Source organism: Salvelinus fontinalis, chromosome 36 (assembly GCF_029448725.1).
Source record: "Salvelinus fontinalis isolate EN_2023a chromosome 36, ASM2944872v1, whole genome shotgun sequence".
Taxonomy (NCBI): Eukaryota; Metazoa; Chordata; class Actinopteri; order Salmoniformes; family Salmonidae; genus Salvelinus; species Salvelinus fontinalis.
Window position 1 is genome coordinate 22,478,424 of NC_074700.1, and position 20,278 is coordinate 22,498,701.

Here is a 20,278-nt window from a genome sequence, read left to right on the forward strand (position 1 = left end):
CGGGGATGTGTCGCCTGTCAATGCAATAGAATCCTACTCCGATGCATTTAGCCAACAACAAAATCTCTTGCATAGTTTTTTTGTTGTTATTTTGTAGTGAAAGTGGCTAATATTGTATTGATTTGATCACAATTCCCACAGTAAAGGGAAACGTTGATAGTGTTAACTAACTGGGAAAACTCTAGAAAGTTGAGAGGTTAAATTTTCAGTCTGAAATGTTTGATTAGAAGTTGAGCATCAGCAACTTTATATTACCATACTGTAATATTATGTTTAATAAATAAAAGCAAAGTACATTGAATTTAGCAACACTAGTCATCACATCCACAAAATACAACAGTGGCCAGAAGCATTAAAATAATAAGGTACAAAATATTTTTGGAGTAATATCCTTAGGCAGGGGCATAAGTTGGTGGGGGGTCTGGGGGTCCTCTCATTTTTGGGGGCATCTAAAGCAAATTTCCTGCATTTCTACACAATCTAATATGACCCATGGCCCTTCTAGCCATATCTGTTTAGAACAACATAAAGTAAGCAAAAATGCCCAGTCATCAAGCTAGGTAAAAGATTGTTATTAAATATGTTTAAGAGATTTGTAAGACTGAATTAGAACAATGATAATGAAATAATCAATATTGTGCTGCACCTTTAACCAATAGACTAACAAATGAACTACTCTTACTTTATTTGTATCAAGACTTTTGATTGTCTTCATTAAGACATCCTCTACATCAAATGTCAGCCAGACCGAGGTACCTATACATCCCACCCTCACCAGTCTAGTAAATAACTCAACTCTCTCCCCAACACAACTTCCTTCCCATCTTTGTTTTTTATGTCTCAAGGAAAGGTTTGGAAAACAAACGTTTTATAAAAACACACCTACACATTAACAGTACATCCTTCATATAATTAGTCTCATAGGTCTCACGAGTGGCGTAGCGGTCTAAGGCACTGCATCTCAGTGCAAGATGTGTCACTAGAGCACCTGGTTCAAATCCAGGTTATATCACATGTGGCTGTGACTGGGAGTCCCATAGGGTGTAGTCTGGGTTTGGCTGGAGTTCACCATCATTGTAAATATGAATTTGTTCTTAACTGACTTGCCCAGTAAAAAAAAAAGAAGGTCTAATAGTGATGTCGAGCTCTTTTTACTTGCACACAATATAGCTGGGTCACCCGGTCCTGCCCCTAGGGGTCCACCATCCTGCTACGCCCCAAACCAACACACTCCACTCAGCTTTAGGAAACATTCATTATAGGTTTCAGCTATGTTAGTCCAAGGCCAGAGTGACAACCAACATTACGGCAGACCCCCAGGGCCAGGACTGAGCAGCCCAGCAGCTAGGGATTACTTAAATAGGTATCTCCCTTGACGTGGGCATGTTTCAATACAGACACGTTTTGTCGTACAGTTTTCATATAAGGCATCCAGACCTTATGAAAGTTGCACAGTATACCCTTAATTTTTAATAAATCCAATCTAGTGATACATAACTTTACATTTCTTCCATCCATTTTAGGAGGATAACCAACCTTCCAATGAATGGCAAAGCATTTAACCACTATAACCACTATAAATGCTAGGTTACAGTTTCTTCTGACAGTAGTCTCCAGTATCAACATTTCCAAGCAAACAAAAACAAGGGGAAGGGAGAATCTGTAGACATCCTGAGATAAAAGAACATACTCTTTGCCAGATTTCAGCCAGCCTTCACAAGACCATAACATAAGCAAATATGTCCCCTTTTGTATTTCACACCTCCAGCAGAATAATTACATTTCTGAGTGCATGATATTCAGTTTCATTGGCATATAGTACGTTCTACGGATGGTCTTAAAGTGCAGTAATTTATGTCCGAAATTAAATGAACATGACTGAGCATTCTAACATATCTGTATCCAGTCAGCATCATCAATAGCGTCTCTAAGGCTTCCTCACATTTTTGTTTTACATGTTTTGTGTCATTGGGAAAAGCCTCTATCAACACTTGATACAGTTTGGTAATCAACTTTAAAGGCTTGTCAGACTGTCTTAAAATAGTTTCATTCTTTGAAGCGTCTTGCTTGTCCAGTGTTTGCTGCACAGAGAAAATAAAGTCCTGTATCTGCAAAAATCACCTCAGCTCAGTCACAGACTGGTCTTCCTGGCTACCCGACCCTGATGAGACCCTTGTCACCATCTGATCCCGCTCAGATGAGGCATGACAAAGAATTACATTGGGGTACATTTATACATTATATATACCAGGAATAGAATCAATGGTTAAACAATTGAAATGACCATTATTCCCAGATCGCAGACTAGCCTACCCATCAACTCAAGATGGAACTATATTTATTCACTGATTGTTATAAAATACTTCAAAATTCACCTGAGATCTCTAGACTAGTCTTCCATGGCTGTCTGACACTGTCACCATCTGATCCAGCTAAGACATGATGAGCATAGTATTGTGTAGTGACTGTGCACCATGACAGTGCAGCCTGTAGAGCTGTTTATACCGTGTCAGTGTGAAAAGTAGGGAATTAGCTAGGGAAACTGACAGATCAATAACGTTACATTGCTGTACTGACTAATAAAAACATACAATGCGCTGAAAAAACATCACAATATCTGTCGTCAATCATTTGGCCGTTGGTTTCATCGGTTGATTCAAGTCTACTGTGATTTAGGCAAAATAAAGCTAGCTAGCTAACGTTAGCCAACTTTTGGCTAGCTCTGCTAACTAATGGTACAATAGTATATAATTGAATGCACTTCTGTTGAAACGGGACATAACAAAAGCTACAAAACATTTCCAAACAACAGCTGTTAGATACTGCTACCTGACAGATAGCTAGAGGCTAGCTAGAGCTGAACTGGCTGTGGTAGCTACTAGCGAGCTAACTAGCTGCTAGCAGTTCATTCACTTCAGTCAAGAGGTGATGAAACATTAGCTAATGTAATGTTAATGCTAATGTTACACTACTAGCTGCACTGAGAATATTATTATTTCTGTCAAACAGCAGTTACCTTGCCAGCTAGATCAGTCAACTAAGGAGCAGACAGTTTCTGTTCTGCTTGTTTTTACAACTCTGACAAAAAGTGCAACACAGACAGAAGCTGCCTCTGATCATCTCTCTTGTGCTGGTCCTATATGCCAGCCTTTCAGAAGCTTTGCCTTCATACATGCTGTCTGCATGCTCTGTGTTGTCTGTGCGGAACGAAATCCAGCTAGCTGAAACCAGAAAACAGCCTACCCGACCTCTCTGAGGCTTTTGCATGGTCGTAAAGCATACCGGAACCACGTTTTGTATCACACTGCAAAGATTAAACAGTGCAATTATAAAAACCCAAGGGAAAGTTGCGCATTAATACATTTATTAGTATTGGTTTGATTTTTGGTCCTGTTTTCAAACTTAATTCGATAAAAATAGATTAAGAAACATAATTTTTTAGCCCCGTCGGTCTTTGAACTGAGACTTATCAATCAAACATTTAAATAAAATACATTAATACATCTTTCTCTGGAACACACACACACACACACACACACACACACACACACACACACACACACACACACACACACACACACACACACACACACACACACACACACACACACACACACACACACACACACACACACACACACACACACACACACACACACTACTCTCAGTCTACACCCCCCTGCTCCAGTATAAAGTGTGACAGTGAATTGATGTCAGTCACTGTAGGATTACACTGCAGCACCAGAGTAACCATGCTATCCTGTCCTGGGAACACCTGGGATAGGCTCTCCCTAAGCCTGGAGGTCTCTTCTGCACTCCTCTTCACCCCCAGGCCCAGACCAAGGCCCATCCCTGGGACACCGCGTCCAGCCCTAGCCTGGCCATTCCCCCTGGCCTGGCTGGGCTCTGGCTCCACAACGATCCCTGGTGTCCAGTCACGGAAATGAAGGACCTCTGTCTGGGCCCTTGGAGCTTGGGGAGAGTGGAAGGAGGATGCCACGCCTGCAAATGAATGACTGCCTGGTACAGGAGGCCTGAGAGAAGAGAAGAGAGAGACAGAGAGGGATGACTACCTGTTAAAGGTTGATTGTGTTTTCTGATTTGGCATTGTTTTAGATGTGGTTTATTAAGAAATTCTAGCGGCCATGACTTAAAAACTTCTTCGGGATCGGTGTCCCTTCCACGGGACGGTTGAGCTAACGTAGGCTAATGCGATTAGCTTGAGGTTGTAAGTAACAAGAACATTTCCCAGGACATAGACCTATCTGATATTGCCAGAAAGCTTAAATTCTTGTTAGTCTAATCTAATCTAACAATTTACAGTAGCTATTACAGTGAAAGAATACCATGCTATTGTTTGAGGAGAGTGCACAGTTTTGAACATGAAAAGTTATTAATAAACAAATTAGGCACATTTGGGCAGTTTTGATACAAAACAAAATGCAATGGTTCATTGGATCAGTATAAAACTTTGCACATACACTTCTGCCATCTAGTGGCGAAAATATAAATTGCAACTGGGCTGCATTAATACATTTAATCCTTTCTCTTGCATTTAAAAGATGATGGTACAAAAAATACAAAAGAACGGTTGTTTTTCTCTTTGTATTATCTTTAACCAGATCTATTGTGTTATATTCTCCTACATTCCTTTCATATTTCCACAAACTTCAAAGGTGTTTCCTTTCAAATTTTACCAAGAATATGCATATCCTTGCTTCAGAGCCTGAGTTACAGGCAGTTAGATTTGGGTATGTCATTTTAGGCGAAAATTGAAAAAAAGGGGCGGATCCTTATTAATTAAAACGTGAGTTGGTTTTGGGGTGTGGTTTGATGTGGGTGTCTCGTGTGTGTATTTGCAGGTGGAAAGAGTTTGCAAAATTGTTCAGCCAATTCAGCCAGCTGGTGTGCGACCGTGGAAAAGTCGGTTTGACCTTCAAATAACACAATGTGAATGGGACACTATTTTCATGATACACATGTTTTAGTTGCTTCATTAAATGCTTTCAATATTTGTATATGAATTTCTACAACTGTGACTCGTTTCAAGAAGCTAGGCGTATGTTGCACATCACTGCTTCGCAGGAGAGGCATTTGAATGTTTTATTTATATTTTTTATGAAAATGCATTTTCTGGCAGAAATGTCTTCTGGAACAGGTGAACTTTAAAGTGCCTTACTAACACACTTGTATGGCATCTGCAAATACAATCGTTAAATTACGAGCCTAGTTGGTTTAGCCACGGAAGAATACAGGAACCTTCCTGCTAGCCATGATTGGCTGAGATAATGGATGGGCTGGACATGTCAAGAGATGAGTTTGGATTGGTCAGCCATGTATCATGCTTCTATCTATAACATGCACTGCTCAGTATGTGTGGATAATCCTTTCTACCACAGATTTTTTTGAAAGATATCATGAAGAACTGAAAAAGTGTTGCATTGCTGCCCTGAAGTTAATAGTGCCATCGGCAAAGATCAGTGGGAAAAAGTAGTGATGGACTATAATCTGGAGGATTATGCCATGCTGACTGAATTAATCAGACGATGAGGTAATTCCTGATTTAGGTAAAAACATTTTAATTGAATCAGTCATTGTAGTCTTCTCTCATCACTGTCAACAGAAGAAACAGTGATAAATAGTGTTGTTGAAATGGAAGAATTTGACCGAGTTTTGAAATCAGTGGAATACCCGGTGGAAGCCAAGAGATGATTGCCAAATGCGGAGAGAGTCGAAAAGAGAACACAGGAGGCTGTTGTATAAAACACCTGTCTCTGGATTACATCTTCTAACTAAGGGCAACCATGGCATCCATGACAGAGGGAGAAACGTTCATTCATGTATACAGGTAAGAGTCTACCTACATTTTCAGATATTATATGTTTCTAATTTTGTCAGAAAGTCCTTTTCATTTAAAGCGTACTATTAGCTAGCTAATGTTAGTTGGCTGGCTCGCTAGCTAACGTTACGTGTATGATCTGTGTAGTAATATTATTTGTATCTCAGAAATCCATTTGCATTGCTAGTTATAGCCTAATGTCAGCTAGCTAACATTGAACATAATTGGTTAGCTTTAGTTAGCTGCCAGCAAATTCATGCATAGTTCATGGTAGCACGAGTTGGGATTATGGTTCATTGTTTAGCTAGCTACATGTCTAAACAAAAGACTCCACTATGTAAGTAACCATCTCACGGTACCGTTTACACCTTCTGTATCCTGCGCATTTGACAAATAAACCCAGATTTTATCTGATATAGTGTATGTTTACCATAGAGGGTAATGTGAGGAACAACATGACCTGCACCAAAATCAGGTTAGGATATAGGCCAAGGACTAGATAAAGTGTATTTTTGCTACTACTTTCACCACTTTTAGTCTTGATCTTTGGTTGTTTACTACACTGTGAATCCTTAAAGAGATGGGTGGGGCTAAGGCTTAAGAGTATGTGAATGATGCTGAATGGGTGTAGACAAAGAAGAGCTCTCCAGTAGGTGTACCATAAACATTCACAGGCCATTTTCTCAAAAGTGGTAGGGTATGGAATGTCAAACCAAATTGACCACGGGCATTACGATCAAGTCGCTTGCAGCTTTGCTCTGAACTGATGATTACTTGGATGCTGCAAGCTGTGGGCAGGATTGAAATAAACCCAACCCATGGAAAACTGTTACGGTACCCTTCATTCTGTTACACTACCCTTTCATTCTGTTAAGGTACCCTTCGTTCTGTTACAGTACCCTTCATTCTGTGACATACAATTTTTTCCTCTCATCTCGCAAATCTACATTTTGGTCAAGACTGACTTTACGACCAAAATTATTCATTGTAGTACATTTTAATACTAGAATGTTTCTGACTCCTATAGATGTCAAATACACACATTTCAAAACGAGAAGTTGCTTTTTAGGAGCAGTTGCTCTTTAATATGGGAGAAATTAAGAGAGTAAGAAAGTATCATGAAGGGTGTGTGTGTGTGTGTGCGTGTATGGGTTTGTGTGTGTGTGTATGGCTTTATGTGTGTTTGTTACCTGTGCTGGGAGTGTAGGAAGTCATCTAGGTGGGGTCCTCCTCGACCCAGCGGATCATCCGGTACCATAAAGTGATCCCCCACAAACGTGTATTGGAGGAGTCTGGGTAATGAACAGAAACTGAGGTTACGGACGGATATGAGACAATTTTGACTGGATCAATTTCAAATCAAAGGGATGTTGGTTCATACACAAGGTTTACCTTAGTGGCCAAATCCACTAAGGTAGTGACAAAGATATTGTTGCACTCTAACGTTAGGCAAAAATCTATCCAAAATCTATTTATGAAAATGTTTCTGATTTCTTTAGACAATTCCTAACATACTAAATTACAAAACATATTCCATGCCCATTGTATCTTCTCCTCCATCTCTTTCATTCTTTCATTCACCTTTTCTTGATGATTTCTCTCCATACATGAGACTCATCCAGCAGGTCTCTGAGGTTGTCGTTTGTCACAATCACTCCATCCGTCTTCTGGGCCAGCTGCAGCATGAACCTGCAGAGAAGAGAGGGATGAAGGAAAAGAGGGATGAAGGAAGAGTGTAAAGGGGAGGTCACTTCATCCGTTTAGAGAATATTCACAAGCCTTCTACTGTAAATTTATAATTGTAACAAACTTAAATAACGTTCATTAGTCACCTACTGCAGCTGTCTGGTGAATGTGACAATAACATTATTTTTTTTTTTTTAAATGTATAAGCTGTTTATACACTGTTTTTTGCTGTTTATAAGTAGACCTTAAAGTTAATAAGCAGTTTATAAGCAGATATTCAGATAAAGTTTATAAGCTGTTCAAAGGTAGATATTTTCTGGTAAAGTTTGTAAGCGGTTTACAAACAAGGTATATATTTAGTATAAGAGCAGTTTACAAGCAGATCTATTGTATGACAGAGGAGAGCGACTAGAACAACCTGTCGTCGTATGAGTTGATCCTCTTCCCTTGGACTTCTCTGGAGGGGGTGTAGGAGAGCAGACCCAGGTTCTGGAGCTCACTAAGGTAGTGCTGCTCTGAAAATAACACAGACACACCAACCTCTCCTTTATGAACGTAGTACACACAGTCACACACATTTACCACCATTAATCAATGACTTAGGGGCTAAACAGGGTTGGGGGTCTATTCTAAAGAAAAATACATATGCATACTTCCTGAAGTAACTTCATTGAAAACTGAATTGATAAAACTGATGACATGAAAGAGCTAGGTGGATGTGAAGTCTGGGCTTCCAGACAGACATATAGTGTTACCTTTGCCCCGGTAGTCTCTCTTCTGCCTCCACTGGGGCAGGAAGGTACTGATTCTGCGATGCCCGCGGTTCCAGAAGTGTTGCACGGCCAGGGCGATGCCTCGGCATGAAAAGAAATGGCCCAGCCCGTGACTATAGAGAAGGAGTGGGATAAAACCTAATTAAATGACCCAGCCTGTGACTATAGAGAAGGAGTGGGATAAAACTTAATTAAATGACCCAGCCCGTGACTATAGAGGAGTGGGATAAAACCTAATTAAATGACCCAGCCCGTGACTATAGAGGACTGGGATAAAACCTAATTAAATGACCCAGCCCGTGACTATAGAAGACTGGGATAAAACCTAATTAAATGACCCAGCCCGTGACTATAGAGAAGGTGTGCGATAAAACCTAATTAAATGGCCCAGCCCGTGACTATAGAGAAGGTGTGCGATAAAACCTAATTAAATGACCCAGCCTGTGACTATAGAAGACTGGGATAAAACCTAATTAAATGACCCAGCCCGTGACTATAGAAAAGGAGTGGGATAAAACCTAATTAAATGGCCCAGCCCGTGACTATAGAAAAGGAGTGGGATAAAACCTAATTAAATGACCCAGCCCGTGACTATAGAAAAGGAGTGGGATAAAACCTAATTAAATGGCCCAGCCCGTGACTATAGAGGAGTGGGATAAAACCTAATTAAATGACACAGCCCATGACTATAGAGAAGGAGTGGGATAAAACCTAATTAAATGGCCCAGCCCGTGACTATAGAAGAGTGGGATAAAACGTAATTAAATGACCCAGCCTGTGACTATAGAGAAGTGGGATAAAACCTAATTAAATGACCCAGCCCATGACTATAGAGGAGTGGGATAAAACCTAATTAAATGACCCAGCCCATGACTATAGAAGACTGGGATAAAACCTAATTAAATGACCCAGCCCGTGACTATAGAAAAGGAGTGGGATAAAACCTAATTAAATGGCCCAGCCCGTGACTATAGAAAAGGAGTGGGATAAAACCTAATTAAATGACCCAGCCCGTGACTATAGAAAAGGAGTGGGATAAAACCTAATTAAATGGCCCAGCCCGTGACTATAGAGGAGTGGGATAAAACCTAATTAAATGACACAGCCCATGACTATAGAGAAGGAGTGGGATAAAACCTAATTAAATGGCCCAGCCCGTGACTATAGAAGAGTGGGATAAAACGTAATTAAATGACCCAGCCTGTGACTATAGAGAAGTGGGATAAAACCTAATTAAATGACCCAGCCCATGACTATAGAGGAGTGGGATAAAACCTAATTAAATGGCCCAGCCCGTGACTATAGAGAAGGAGTGGGATAAAACCTAATTAAATGACCCAGCCCGTGACTATAGAGGAGTGGGATAAAACCTAATTAAATGACCCAGCCCATGACTATAGAGAAGGAGTGGGATAAAACCTAATTAAATGGCCCAGCCCGTGACTATAGAAGAGTGGGATAAAACGTAATTAAATGACCCAGCCTGTGACTATAGAGAAGTGGGATAAAACCTAATTAAATGACCCAGCCCATGACTATAGAGGAGTGGGATAAAACCTAATTAAATGGCCCAGCCCGTGACTATAGAGAAGGAGTGGGATAAAACCTAATTAAATGACCCAGCCTGTGACTATAGAGGAGTGGGATAAAACCTAATTAAATGACCCAGCCCATGACTATAGAAGACTGGGATAAAACCTAATTAAATGACCCAGCCCGTGACTATAGAAAAGGAGTGGGATAAAACCTAATTAAATGGCCCAGCCCGTGACTATAGAAAAGGAGTGGGATAAAACCTAATTAAATGACCCAGCCCGTGACTATAGAAAAGGAGTGGGATAAAACCTAATTAAATGGCCCAGCCCGTGACTATAGAGGAGTGGGATAAAACCTAATTAAATGACCCAGCCCATGACTATAGAGAAGGAGTGGGATAAAACCTAATTAAATGGCCCAGCCCGTGACTATAGAAGAGTGGGATAAAACGTAATTAAATGACCCAGCCTGTGACTATAGAGAAGTGGGATAAAACCTAATTAAATGACCCAGCCCATGACTATAGAGGAGTGGGATAAAACCTAATTAAATGGCCCAGCCCGTGACTATAGAGAAGGAGTGGGATAAAACCTAATTAAATGACCCAGCCCGTGACTATAGAGGAGTGGGATAAAACCTAATTAAATGACCCAGCCCATGACTATAGAGAAGGAGTGGGATAAAACCTAATTAAATGGCCCAGCCCGTGACTATAGAAGAGTGGGATAAAACGTAATTAAATGACCCAGCCTGTGACTATAGAGAAGTGGGATAAAACCTAATTAAATGACCCAGCCCATGACTATAGAGGAGTGGGATAAAACCTAATTAAATGGCCCAGCCCGTGACTATAGAGAAGGAGTGGGATAAAACCTAATTAAATGACCCAGCCCGTGACTATAGAAAAGGAGTGGGATAAAACCTAATTAAATGACCCAGCCCGTGACTATAGAGAAGGAGTGGGATAAAACCTAATTAAATACTGTATAATGTTTGATACTTTGTATAGTTCAGTATGTGCTTTGAATCATGTAAATGAATCATGCTAGCTGTCAGTTAGAGCATAGCATTACCACTAAAACTGCCGTGGATTCAAGTACTGCAGGGGCCACACAGGTTTGTATGTTGCTGTTCTTTCTACACTGCTTTCAATGAAAGCGTTAACATAAATATCTAAATGAATGATTGAATGAATAACCGCAACATTTTGCCTGCTATTCTTGTCTGTGGTTACATTTTCTACATCTTTTTTTTTTTTATCCATTCATCCGCTCAGCTCTCTTGTTCTCACATTTCCTCGTACTCACCTCATGGCAACGTTGCTCCCATCGATAATGACCATCCTGAGTCCCGGGTCTCCTGGTTGGTCGGTCAGCTTGAGGTCAAATGGAGTCTGGAGGCCTTCCATGAAGCGCTGTTGCCCTGTCACCACAGCCCCTGCTGCCATGGTCGGGAGACCTCGTCTATCAACAGCCACCGCTGTTAGGGCTGAGAGATCCCTTCCCTCTACTGCTAAGGGAAAGAGACCACGTTTCTCCTTCGCTCTGGTTGCTGAGGAGTTATTCATGGTAAGGGTGAGGGGTGGCTGGGTGGGAGGGTAAACGAGTTGATGGGGAAATAAGAGAGGGTAGGTGGGTTGTGCGAGTAATGTGCTGGGGTAGGTGGGTTGTGGGGATACTGTGTTGGGGTAGGTGGGTTGTGGGGGTAGTGTGTTGGGGTAGGTGGGCTGAGGCGGCCCTCTGACTAAAGGGGGGCTGGCTCGATGGGCGGTGTGTGTCTGTGTGGGATTCTTCTGGTGACTGTGAATCGGGAACGGAATCTGGTTTGTCATGGCATTCCATTGAGCCAGATCGGGTTCAACCTTAACTGTACCATCGACGATTCGGTTCCGTGCGGTCACTCCTACCTCATTGGTCTTCCTGTCACTCTTTCCTTTCACACTCTTTCTTTCTTCTCCTCTCTTCTCAGTAGCAGTTGACTGCGGTGCTGGTGCCTCCATCTCTCTACCTCTCTCCTCCTTCCTGTCTCCTGCTCTGTCCTTTCTCTGTAGCTCTGAGACAACCTCATCCACCTCTCTTGGTTCGTCTCGTACCTGGTCCTGGGAAGCAGCTTCTGTCTCTCTGGCTCCCTCCCTCTGTAGCTCCAGGAGTAGCTGGCGTGTGGACAGTTCAGGTAACATACTGTACACTTCTGCTACCTTCTCCTCTGTGTATCCACAACTGGCGGCAGCCCTCTTCACAACTCCCAGGACAAAATCCTCCTCGTTCCACCCTTCGCCTCCCTCCATGCCGCCCTCGCCCCTCTCCCTGCCTTCCTTCAGTGAATCCTCAGACAGGTTAGCGGTAGACCCTCCACTCTCCCTGCCTTTTCTCCCCTCCTCTCTACTCCTCGCCCCTTCTTCCACACCTCCCTCCAGCTCCACTCCCATCCCTCCATCTATACCGCTTCTCTTTCCTCTCACTCCTTTACCTTCCCTCCCCTCCACCTCTGTGTGCTCCATCTCCACTGGGCGGTTCATGGCCAGACCGGTCTGGTCATGTTCTTGCTGGACCAGGTCCAGAATCTGGGAGGCTTCTCTGGGTCCGGTCCGGGCCAGGACCCTCATTACCACATCTTCTGCATAGCCCATAGCCGTGAAGAACTTCAGCAAGAGCCCAAACTCCTCCCTACTCCCTACTGACAACATCTCTCCCTCTCCTTCCTCCCCCTGTTCCTCATCCTCTACCTCCGGTTGGGAACGTCCTTGCCCCTCCTCCTCGGTTTGGAGGATAGAGTGGAAGATGGGAAGTCGAGATGCTGCGTCTTTCTCTATCCCTCCCTGTGACCAATCTTTGCCCATCTCTCTTTCTTGTACATGTAAGGTAGTGAACATATTTTGTTGAGAAAGCTGCCCAATATTCCGTAGACCAGGGTCTTGGTTGTGGGTGGAATTTACAGGAGGTTTTCTCCTTGATGTGGAAATCCCCTGCATTCCCTCTATGTCCCTAGCCTCTCCAGCTCTGGTCCCTACTCTGGTATCCATAAGTGTTAGTATGTCCAAGCCTGACTGGCTGTCCCATCGTCTCTGGCTATCAGTGTCCATTAGACCCACTCTGTCTCTAGACCCCCCAAGACTGAGGTTCGAGCCCCCAGGACCGGGGTTGGATCCCAGCCCAGACTCCCTCACCAGATCCAGTAGAGTCTCCTTCACCACCCCTGGCAGCACCAGCAGATCCAAAGTGTGCCTGTCCTCCCATCTCTCCACCAGGGATTTGAAGGCCCGACGGGAATCTAGGGTCTCGCCTGATCCTCTGTCGCCAGGCTCGGTTCTTCGTCCCTGGGTGACCTCGTAGTTCTTCACCAGGTCTGTGATGAGGGAATAGGCCCTGACCACTGGTTCTGCCAGTCCTGAGATGAGCAGGAAGCCTGGGGAACCCACCTGGAGGAAAGGAAATGGGAAGAAATTCAGATAATCTTAACTTTAGCCTTATTCTTGCCATCTCTCTAAAGAGACTTAGGGGCTCCCGAGTTGCGCAGAGGTCCAAGGCACTGCATCTCAGTGCTAGAGGCGTCAATACAGACCCTGGTTAGATTCCAGGCTGTTTCACAACCGGCCGTGATTGAGAGTCCCATAGGGCGGCGCACAATTGGCCCAGCATTGTCCTGGTTAAGGTTTGGCCGGGGTAGGCCGTCATTGCAAATAAGAATATGTTCTTAACTGACTTGCCTAGCTAAATAAAGGTTAAATAAAAAAATAAAGACTCAAACCCACAACCTTCCTCTCCTCTAATGTGCATTTCCTTCCTTTACATCATCCATCTGATCAACTTTGTGTGTGTGTGTTCCTGCGTGCCTATGTGTGTGTGTGTGTGTGTGCAGCCTGTACGTGTGTGTGTTGTCTATTTGTCTATTCTTACCAGTATGTAAGCAGAGGTGTTTCTGATCAGGCACTCCATGAACAGCCCTCGTGCTCCACAGAACACACAGTGAAGGACACCTGGATATGGAACCTCGTGCTGGGCCTCCTGGTTCACAACTCCCTTCACAAACAACTGGATGAGAGAGAATGAGAGAGAGAGGAGGAAGTGGGGAGAGAGAGAAAGATTTAATACTATATTATGTTACAAAATACAGTATGTTTTGGAGTTTTCCCTGGTCAGATAACGTGATCAGAAAAACCGCATGGCCCAAATTGTGACACATATAGGAAATTGCCACCTTGCATTACTGCAAAACACATAAGGTTAACCTCAACCTCAAAACATGTTAACATAACATTAATGTTTGGAGTTAAAAACAACAATAATAGGAGCCATTTCTTACTTTGGCAGCCACAGCGTCCTTCCTCACTCCTTTTAGTTTGAGCCAGATCTGTCCATCATGGGGTAACACAGCATCCTCCTCTCTACCGATCGTAAAAGACACCCCAAAAATCCTCTCCACTGAGGGATGGAAGGACCACAGGGCACCGCGTAGCGCTCCAGAACACGCAAATTCATCCTCCACCTGCTCCTCTCCTCTTCCATCATCACTCCATCCTTCTCTCACTCTTACAGACATTGGAGAGAGATGGCTTAGGGCAGAGGCCATGGCACTGGGTAGATGTCAAATGGCACTGGGTAGATGTCTCACTGAGATGGTGGGAGAGAGAGAGAGAGAGGGGGGAGGGAGAGAGAGAACGAGAGACAATACACAGGGAAGTTTTGACATGTAAATTAAGCATTTTGATATTGAATTTGAAAATTGAGAGAGAAGACACCGAGAGAGTGAACCATGTCTGTTTATTTAAAATAAAATATGAATAACTTAATATATTTATTATTGTTATTTTCTAGATTATGTGTGTAATTAGAAACACAAGCATTTCGCTGTGAAAACATCTATAAATCTGTGTACCTGAACAATAAACTTTGATTTGCCCATGTCAGCCAATGACAACCATATCAGCATAGATCTATAGGTTAATGAGATGAGATTTGGTAGGATGGCCTCGCAAGACTCATCTAGGTAATTAAGCAGTATTCATAACCCAAGTGGGACATTGGCATTTACTACATACGCCTGGGAAAACCCCACTTGAACGCCCCTCCAACTGCTAATTACCAGTGATGATCCGTTATTCAGGGCAGGTGGCCCCACCTGTTTAGCTAAAAAAATAATATATATATATACATATATGCACAATATATTGGTGAACATATCTGAATCGGCCGATATTAGCTAAAACTGCCAAAATCGGCATCGACCCGATGTCTAATTTAACGCTGATGTCCATAACCAATGTCAAAGCTGATGTGCATACCTATATAATGTAGGTACATGAAGTAATGACGCCACGTAAAATTTTGCGCTGCACGTATAACACAGCATTCCTAACCTAGCCCACAATGTCTGCCGTGTGGATCGAGCAGTCAACTTGTCGAGCAGTCATTTGAAAGAGTAAGAAAATTCAAAGGCGAAATCCATTAACGCCAAGATAATAGAAGTCATTGCCCTTGACAATCAACCGTTCTCTGTCGTGGGTGATGTTGGCTTTCGCAGACTGGTCGAGCACAGAGTGCGCTATTTTTCAGATGTTGCCCTACCGGAGTTACACAGTAATAGCGTCACTGCTATTAGCTTCACGACTGATATTTGGACCAGCGATATCAGCCACATGAGCATGCTGAGTCCGACTGCACAGTGGGTCGTTGAGGATTTCGTACTGAGGAAAATCATTTTGTATGCTCATGAATGTGCCGGTTGTCATACCACTGCTGCAGTTTCAATGGCATTTGAGAACATGTTTGAAACTTGGAAACATGAACACACTAGCTGACTCCATTCAAACAACTGACTTGAGAAGTAAGCTAATCAACTGCGCCTGCAGCAGACGTGATACCCTCTGTCATGGCATTGAAACGCCTGCTCAACAAAACTGCTGACACAGGCTGTGAACAAGCGATTCGGTGGCATTCTTTCTTTACTGTGTCGCCACCATGCTCGATGCTATGTACAAGGATCTGCGATTGAGATTGCATTATCTGTGGATCTGTTGGGGCGGTATGCGAATTGGAGTGGGTCTATGGTGTCCGGGAGGATGCTGTTGTGAGCCATGACCAGCCTTTCAAAGCACTTCATGGCTACTGACGTGAGTGCTACGGGGCGGTAATTATATAGGCAGGTTACCTTCTCTTCCTTGGGCATGGGGACTATGGTGATCTGCTTGAAACATGTAGGTATTACAGACTCGGCCAAGGAGAAGTTGACAATGTCAGTGAAGACACTTGACAATTGTTCTGCGCATGCTTTGAGTGCACGCCCTGGTAATCCATCTGGCCCAGCGGCTTTGTGAATGTTGACCTGTTTAAAGGTTCTGTTCACATCGGCTACCGAGAGCGTTATCACACAGTCATCCAGAACAGCTGGTGCTCTTGTGCATGCTTCAGTGTTGCTTTCCTCGAAGCGAGCATAAAAGGCATTTAGCTCATCAGGTAGGCTTGCGTCACAGGGCAGCTCGCGTCTGGGTTTCCCTTCATAGTCCGTAATAGTTTTCAAGCCCTGCCACATTTGACGAGCATCAGAGCCGGTGTAGTAGGATTCAATCATCATCCTGTATTGACACTTTGCTTGTTTGATGGTTCGTCTGAGGGCATAGCGGTATTTTCATAAGCGTCCGGATTAGTCTCCCTCTCCTTGAAAGCGGCAGCTCTAGCCTTTAGCTCGATGCGGATGTTGCCTGTAATCCATGGCTTCTGGTTGGGATATGTACGTACAGTCACAGTGGGGACGTCGTCGTCGATGTACTTAGTGATGAAGCCGATGACTGAGGTGGTGTACTCCTCAATGACATTGGATGAATCCCGGAACATATTCCAGTCTGTGCTAGCAAAACAGTCCTGTAGTGTAGCATCCGCGTCATCTGATCACTTCCGTATTGAACGAGTCACTGCTTTTCTTCCTGCTTTCTTTTTTGTTTATAAGCAGGAATCAGGAGGATAGAATTATGGTCAGATTTGCCAAATGGAGGGCAGGGGAGAGCTTTGTATGCACCTCTGTGTGTGGAGTAAAGGTGGTCTATTGCCTGCATTAAAGTCCCCGGCCAATAGAAGCGCCGCTTCTGGGTGAGCATTTTCTTCTTCTCTACCAGACATTGCGTCTCTGTTCTGCCGGTGCATGGAAAATTCCGCCAGCTCTATATTATCCGTATCTTCATTCAGCCACGTCTTGGCGAAACATAAGATATTACAGTTTTTAATGTCCCGTTGGTAAGATAATCTTAATCGTAGGTCGTCAATTTTATTTTCCAATGTTTGCACATTAGCCAGAACGGATGGTAGTGGGAGTTTACCCGCTCGCCTACGGATTCTCAGAAGGATGACTGATCTGCGGCCCCTTTTCCTGCGTCTTTTCTTCAAGCAAATGACGGGGATCAGGTCCTTTTCCAGTGAAAGCAGGATATCCTTTTCGTCGGACTCATTAAAGGAAAAAGTTTATTTTAGTCTGCAGTGAGTAATCGCTGTTCTGATGTCCAGAAGTTATTTTCGGTCATAAGAGACGGTAGCAGCAACATTATGTACAAAATAAGTTTAAAAATAAGTTACACAAACAGTGAAAAAATACTAACAAAATAGCACAATTGGTTGGGAGAATGTAAAACGTCAACCATGTTCTTCGGAGCCATCTATAACTCTTAAGTGTAATACAAAGTGTATGTTGTGTAGTAAGCTGTTAGTAGCCCATGTACCTCACCCTAATAATTTGGCCAATTTTTGTTTGCCCCATAAAGATTTACATGCTAACATCGCCACTGGTAATTACAAGTGGGGAAGTTGTCTATCATTCCTGAGCTCCTGGAATCAGGAGGATAGAATTATGGTCATATTTGCCAAATGGAGGGAGGGGGAGAGCTTTGTATGCATCTCTGTGTGTGGAGTAAAGGTAGTCTAGGATTTTTTTCCCCTCTGGTTGCACATGTGACATGCTGGTAAAAATTTGGTAAAAATGATTTAAGCATTAAAGTCCCCTGTATTAATCACAAGTGGGAAAGTCGTTAATCATTCCTGGGCTCCTGTTGGCTTCACGTTCATGAGGAAAATGGGCATGATTTTCCGACATGATTTTGTTCAATTGCTTTTGAAGTCGGGAACAATTCATCAACCAATACGATTTTAGGTAGCTTGTTAATCTAGCTAACGTTGCTAATAATACAATTAGCTAGCTTGCTTAACATTGACAATATGGCCTAGCTAAATTATCCATATCGATAAGGTTGTAGTTGTCAAAAACGAATTTGTTGTCATATTTTGGTTGTAAAGGTCAAAGGTCTGTGGTAAAACGTCACAACTCGGGCAAAACTATTTTGTTTCCCACATGTAATTCTGACTTGGAGGGTCTTTATATTGAAACTGTTGATGTCACCTACTAAGGAAATTACCTTGATAACAGCATTTTCGCCAGTTAAATACAACAACAAAACATTATTCATAAAAAGCAATCTATTGTTTATGAAAACTATCCTTTGTTTACATCCATGAAAATGTATTTTTAGTTTATCTTTGACCCAGCTTGTTGTTGGCCATTAGCCAATCGCCGTTTCTCAACGAGTTTAAACCACGTGAATGCATCCAATTGTTATTTACAACTTAAATAATAAGGCCTACCACCACTTGGTTATGAACACAGAATTATAACAGGTACTAACACACTCTCTAAACACAGCATCGTCCACAACAACAGCTATAATCGTTTATTTAATGTACAAAGTTAATTGTAGGCTATATTTAAATAATATTATGAACAAACTCAACAAAATAATTCTCTAACCTCATTCATCCTTTCCCCGAAGTTGCTTCTCTCAGTTTCGATTTCTAGTATTTGAAAAACTTTGTTTTGCCTTCTGTAATCATAGATCAATGCAGTCCAAAGTTCACAAGTACCGTGCACACAAAAAAGGGCGTGAATGAGCGACAGAAAAGGTTGGTACAATTATACAAGAAAGTTTGTGAATTGAGCGACAGAGTTAGGCTACTGTAGAAAGTACTGTCTGAAGTTATGTGGGCTTTAAAACAGACACTATACAGACACAACAACATAAAGGCTGGAGTATCTGCGACATACGTAATCATGTAGGCAGAGTAACACGCACGATTTAAATAGGTTATTATCGGTAATATCACCGACAGTTTAATACTTTATTAAATATCTTTGGTGCTTTCGAATTATGTGTTGTAGACCTACATAAATATCAGATTCGAAGTGACTGAACACACTTGTACATAACAACAACATGCTATCGTAAAATCCCTACCTCTATGAAAGAACATAAATGCGCAAATACACCAGGCTGTACGATAAAAAAAAACGAGAATTAACGGTCGTCACTAGTTACAACATCCACAAAGTCACAAACCCTGCCTATTTCTACAATTTATCTCCTTACATTTTTACTTCAAAAAATCTAACCTTAACCACACTGCTAACCGTATGCCTAACCATAACGTTAAATTAAGATCAAAAAGTACATTTTTGTTTTCATGAATTTGTACGATATAGTCAATTTTGACTTTGTAGCTGTGCTATCTAGCGGAAACCAAAATAAACCGAGCGATCAGGGAAATTCCATGTACGTCACGTGCAACATAAAAACTCCCCTTTCCATAGATAGGTGTACCGCTGTAAATTAAAATTAACTTCGTCTTTGCAACAATCTACTATTCAGTCAATAATAATGGTTGTCAGCTGAAGTAGCCTAAGGGCATAACAATACATAATCAGGTTATCTTCACCTTCACTCTATTTCGCAGCCAGGTGAGGCGCCCCTGCTCTGTCATTCAATCAGTGCGTCATCCCTCTGATTCTGCCAAATCTTGATGGGAAGTGAAAGAAGTTTATGAGAAGTACACCGCCATTAGAAAAGATATCTCGCAGAAAATGAACTGACATATTTTTAACACAACGGGTTTAGACAACGGGTTTGATCATTTTCGCTGCTATTTCATTGCAAAATAGTGTTTTTTAATAACACCTATTGTTATAAAGAGCATGAAAACCATAAAGGTAAGCATGGTTCTGTTTGGTTCTGTGATTTTTTTCTTATTTTTATTGAATGGTAGATTACAATTGAGGAAGTTAAAAGAGTACGAAGGAAAATACCATTATAGTTGAGAGATTGAGTCTTTACTCTCTCTCTCTCTCTTTCAATGAAATTAAATTCAAAGGGCTTCATTGGCATCGAAAACATAATGTTTACATTGCCAAAGCAAGTTAAATAGATAATAAACAAAGTGAAATAAACAATCCAAAATTAACAGTAAACATTACACTCACAGAAGTTTCAAAGGAATAAAGACATTTCCAATGTCATATTAGTGTTATAACGATGTGCAAATGGTTAAAGTACGAAAGGGAAAATAAATAAACATAAATATGGGTTGTATTTATGTAACGGATGTGAAATGGCTAGCTAGTTAGCGGTGGTGCGCGC

The 20,278-nt window shown here is 42.2% G+C and overlaps 2 protein-coding genes across 4 annotated transcripts in view; one reads left to right on the forward strand and one right to left on the reverse strand.

The window, feature by feature from the left end:
- Positions 1-257: 257 nt before the first annotated feature.
- On the reverse strand, positions 258-18,837 carry khnyn (KH and NYN domain containing). The gene is made up of 9 exons (XM_055901038.1): positions 18,619-18,837; positions 14,137-14,444; positions 13,731-13,865; positions 11,142-13,252; positions 8,281-8,411; positions 7,944-8,040; positions 7,421-7,528; positions 7,030-7,131; positions 258-4,034 (listed from the first exon to the last, which is right to left on the reverse strand). The coding sequence occupies exons 2-9, from the start codon at positions 14,401-14,403 to the stop codon at positions 3,665-3,667; spliced, it is 3,321 nt and encodes a 1,106-aa protein (XP_055757013.1). The 5' UTR covers positions 14,404-14,444; positions 18,619-18,837; the 3' UTR covers positions 258-3,664.
- ripk3 (receptor-interacting serine-threonine kinase 3) overlaps positions 16,642-20,278 on the forward strand; it is a 39,749-nt gene continuing 36,112 nt past the window's right edge. Inside the window, exon 1 of one of the 3 annotated variants that reach the window (XM_055901043.1) lies at positions 16,642-16,916. The gene's annotated coding sequence lies outside the window, so the exon portion shown is untranslated. The other 2 variants (XM_055901042.1, XM_055901041.1) reach the window with 2 other exon arrangements.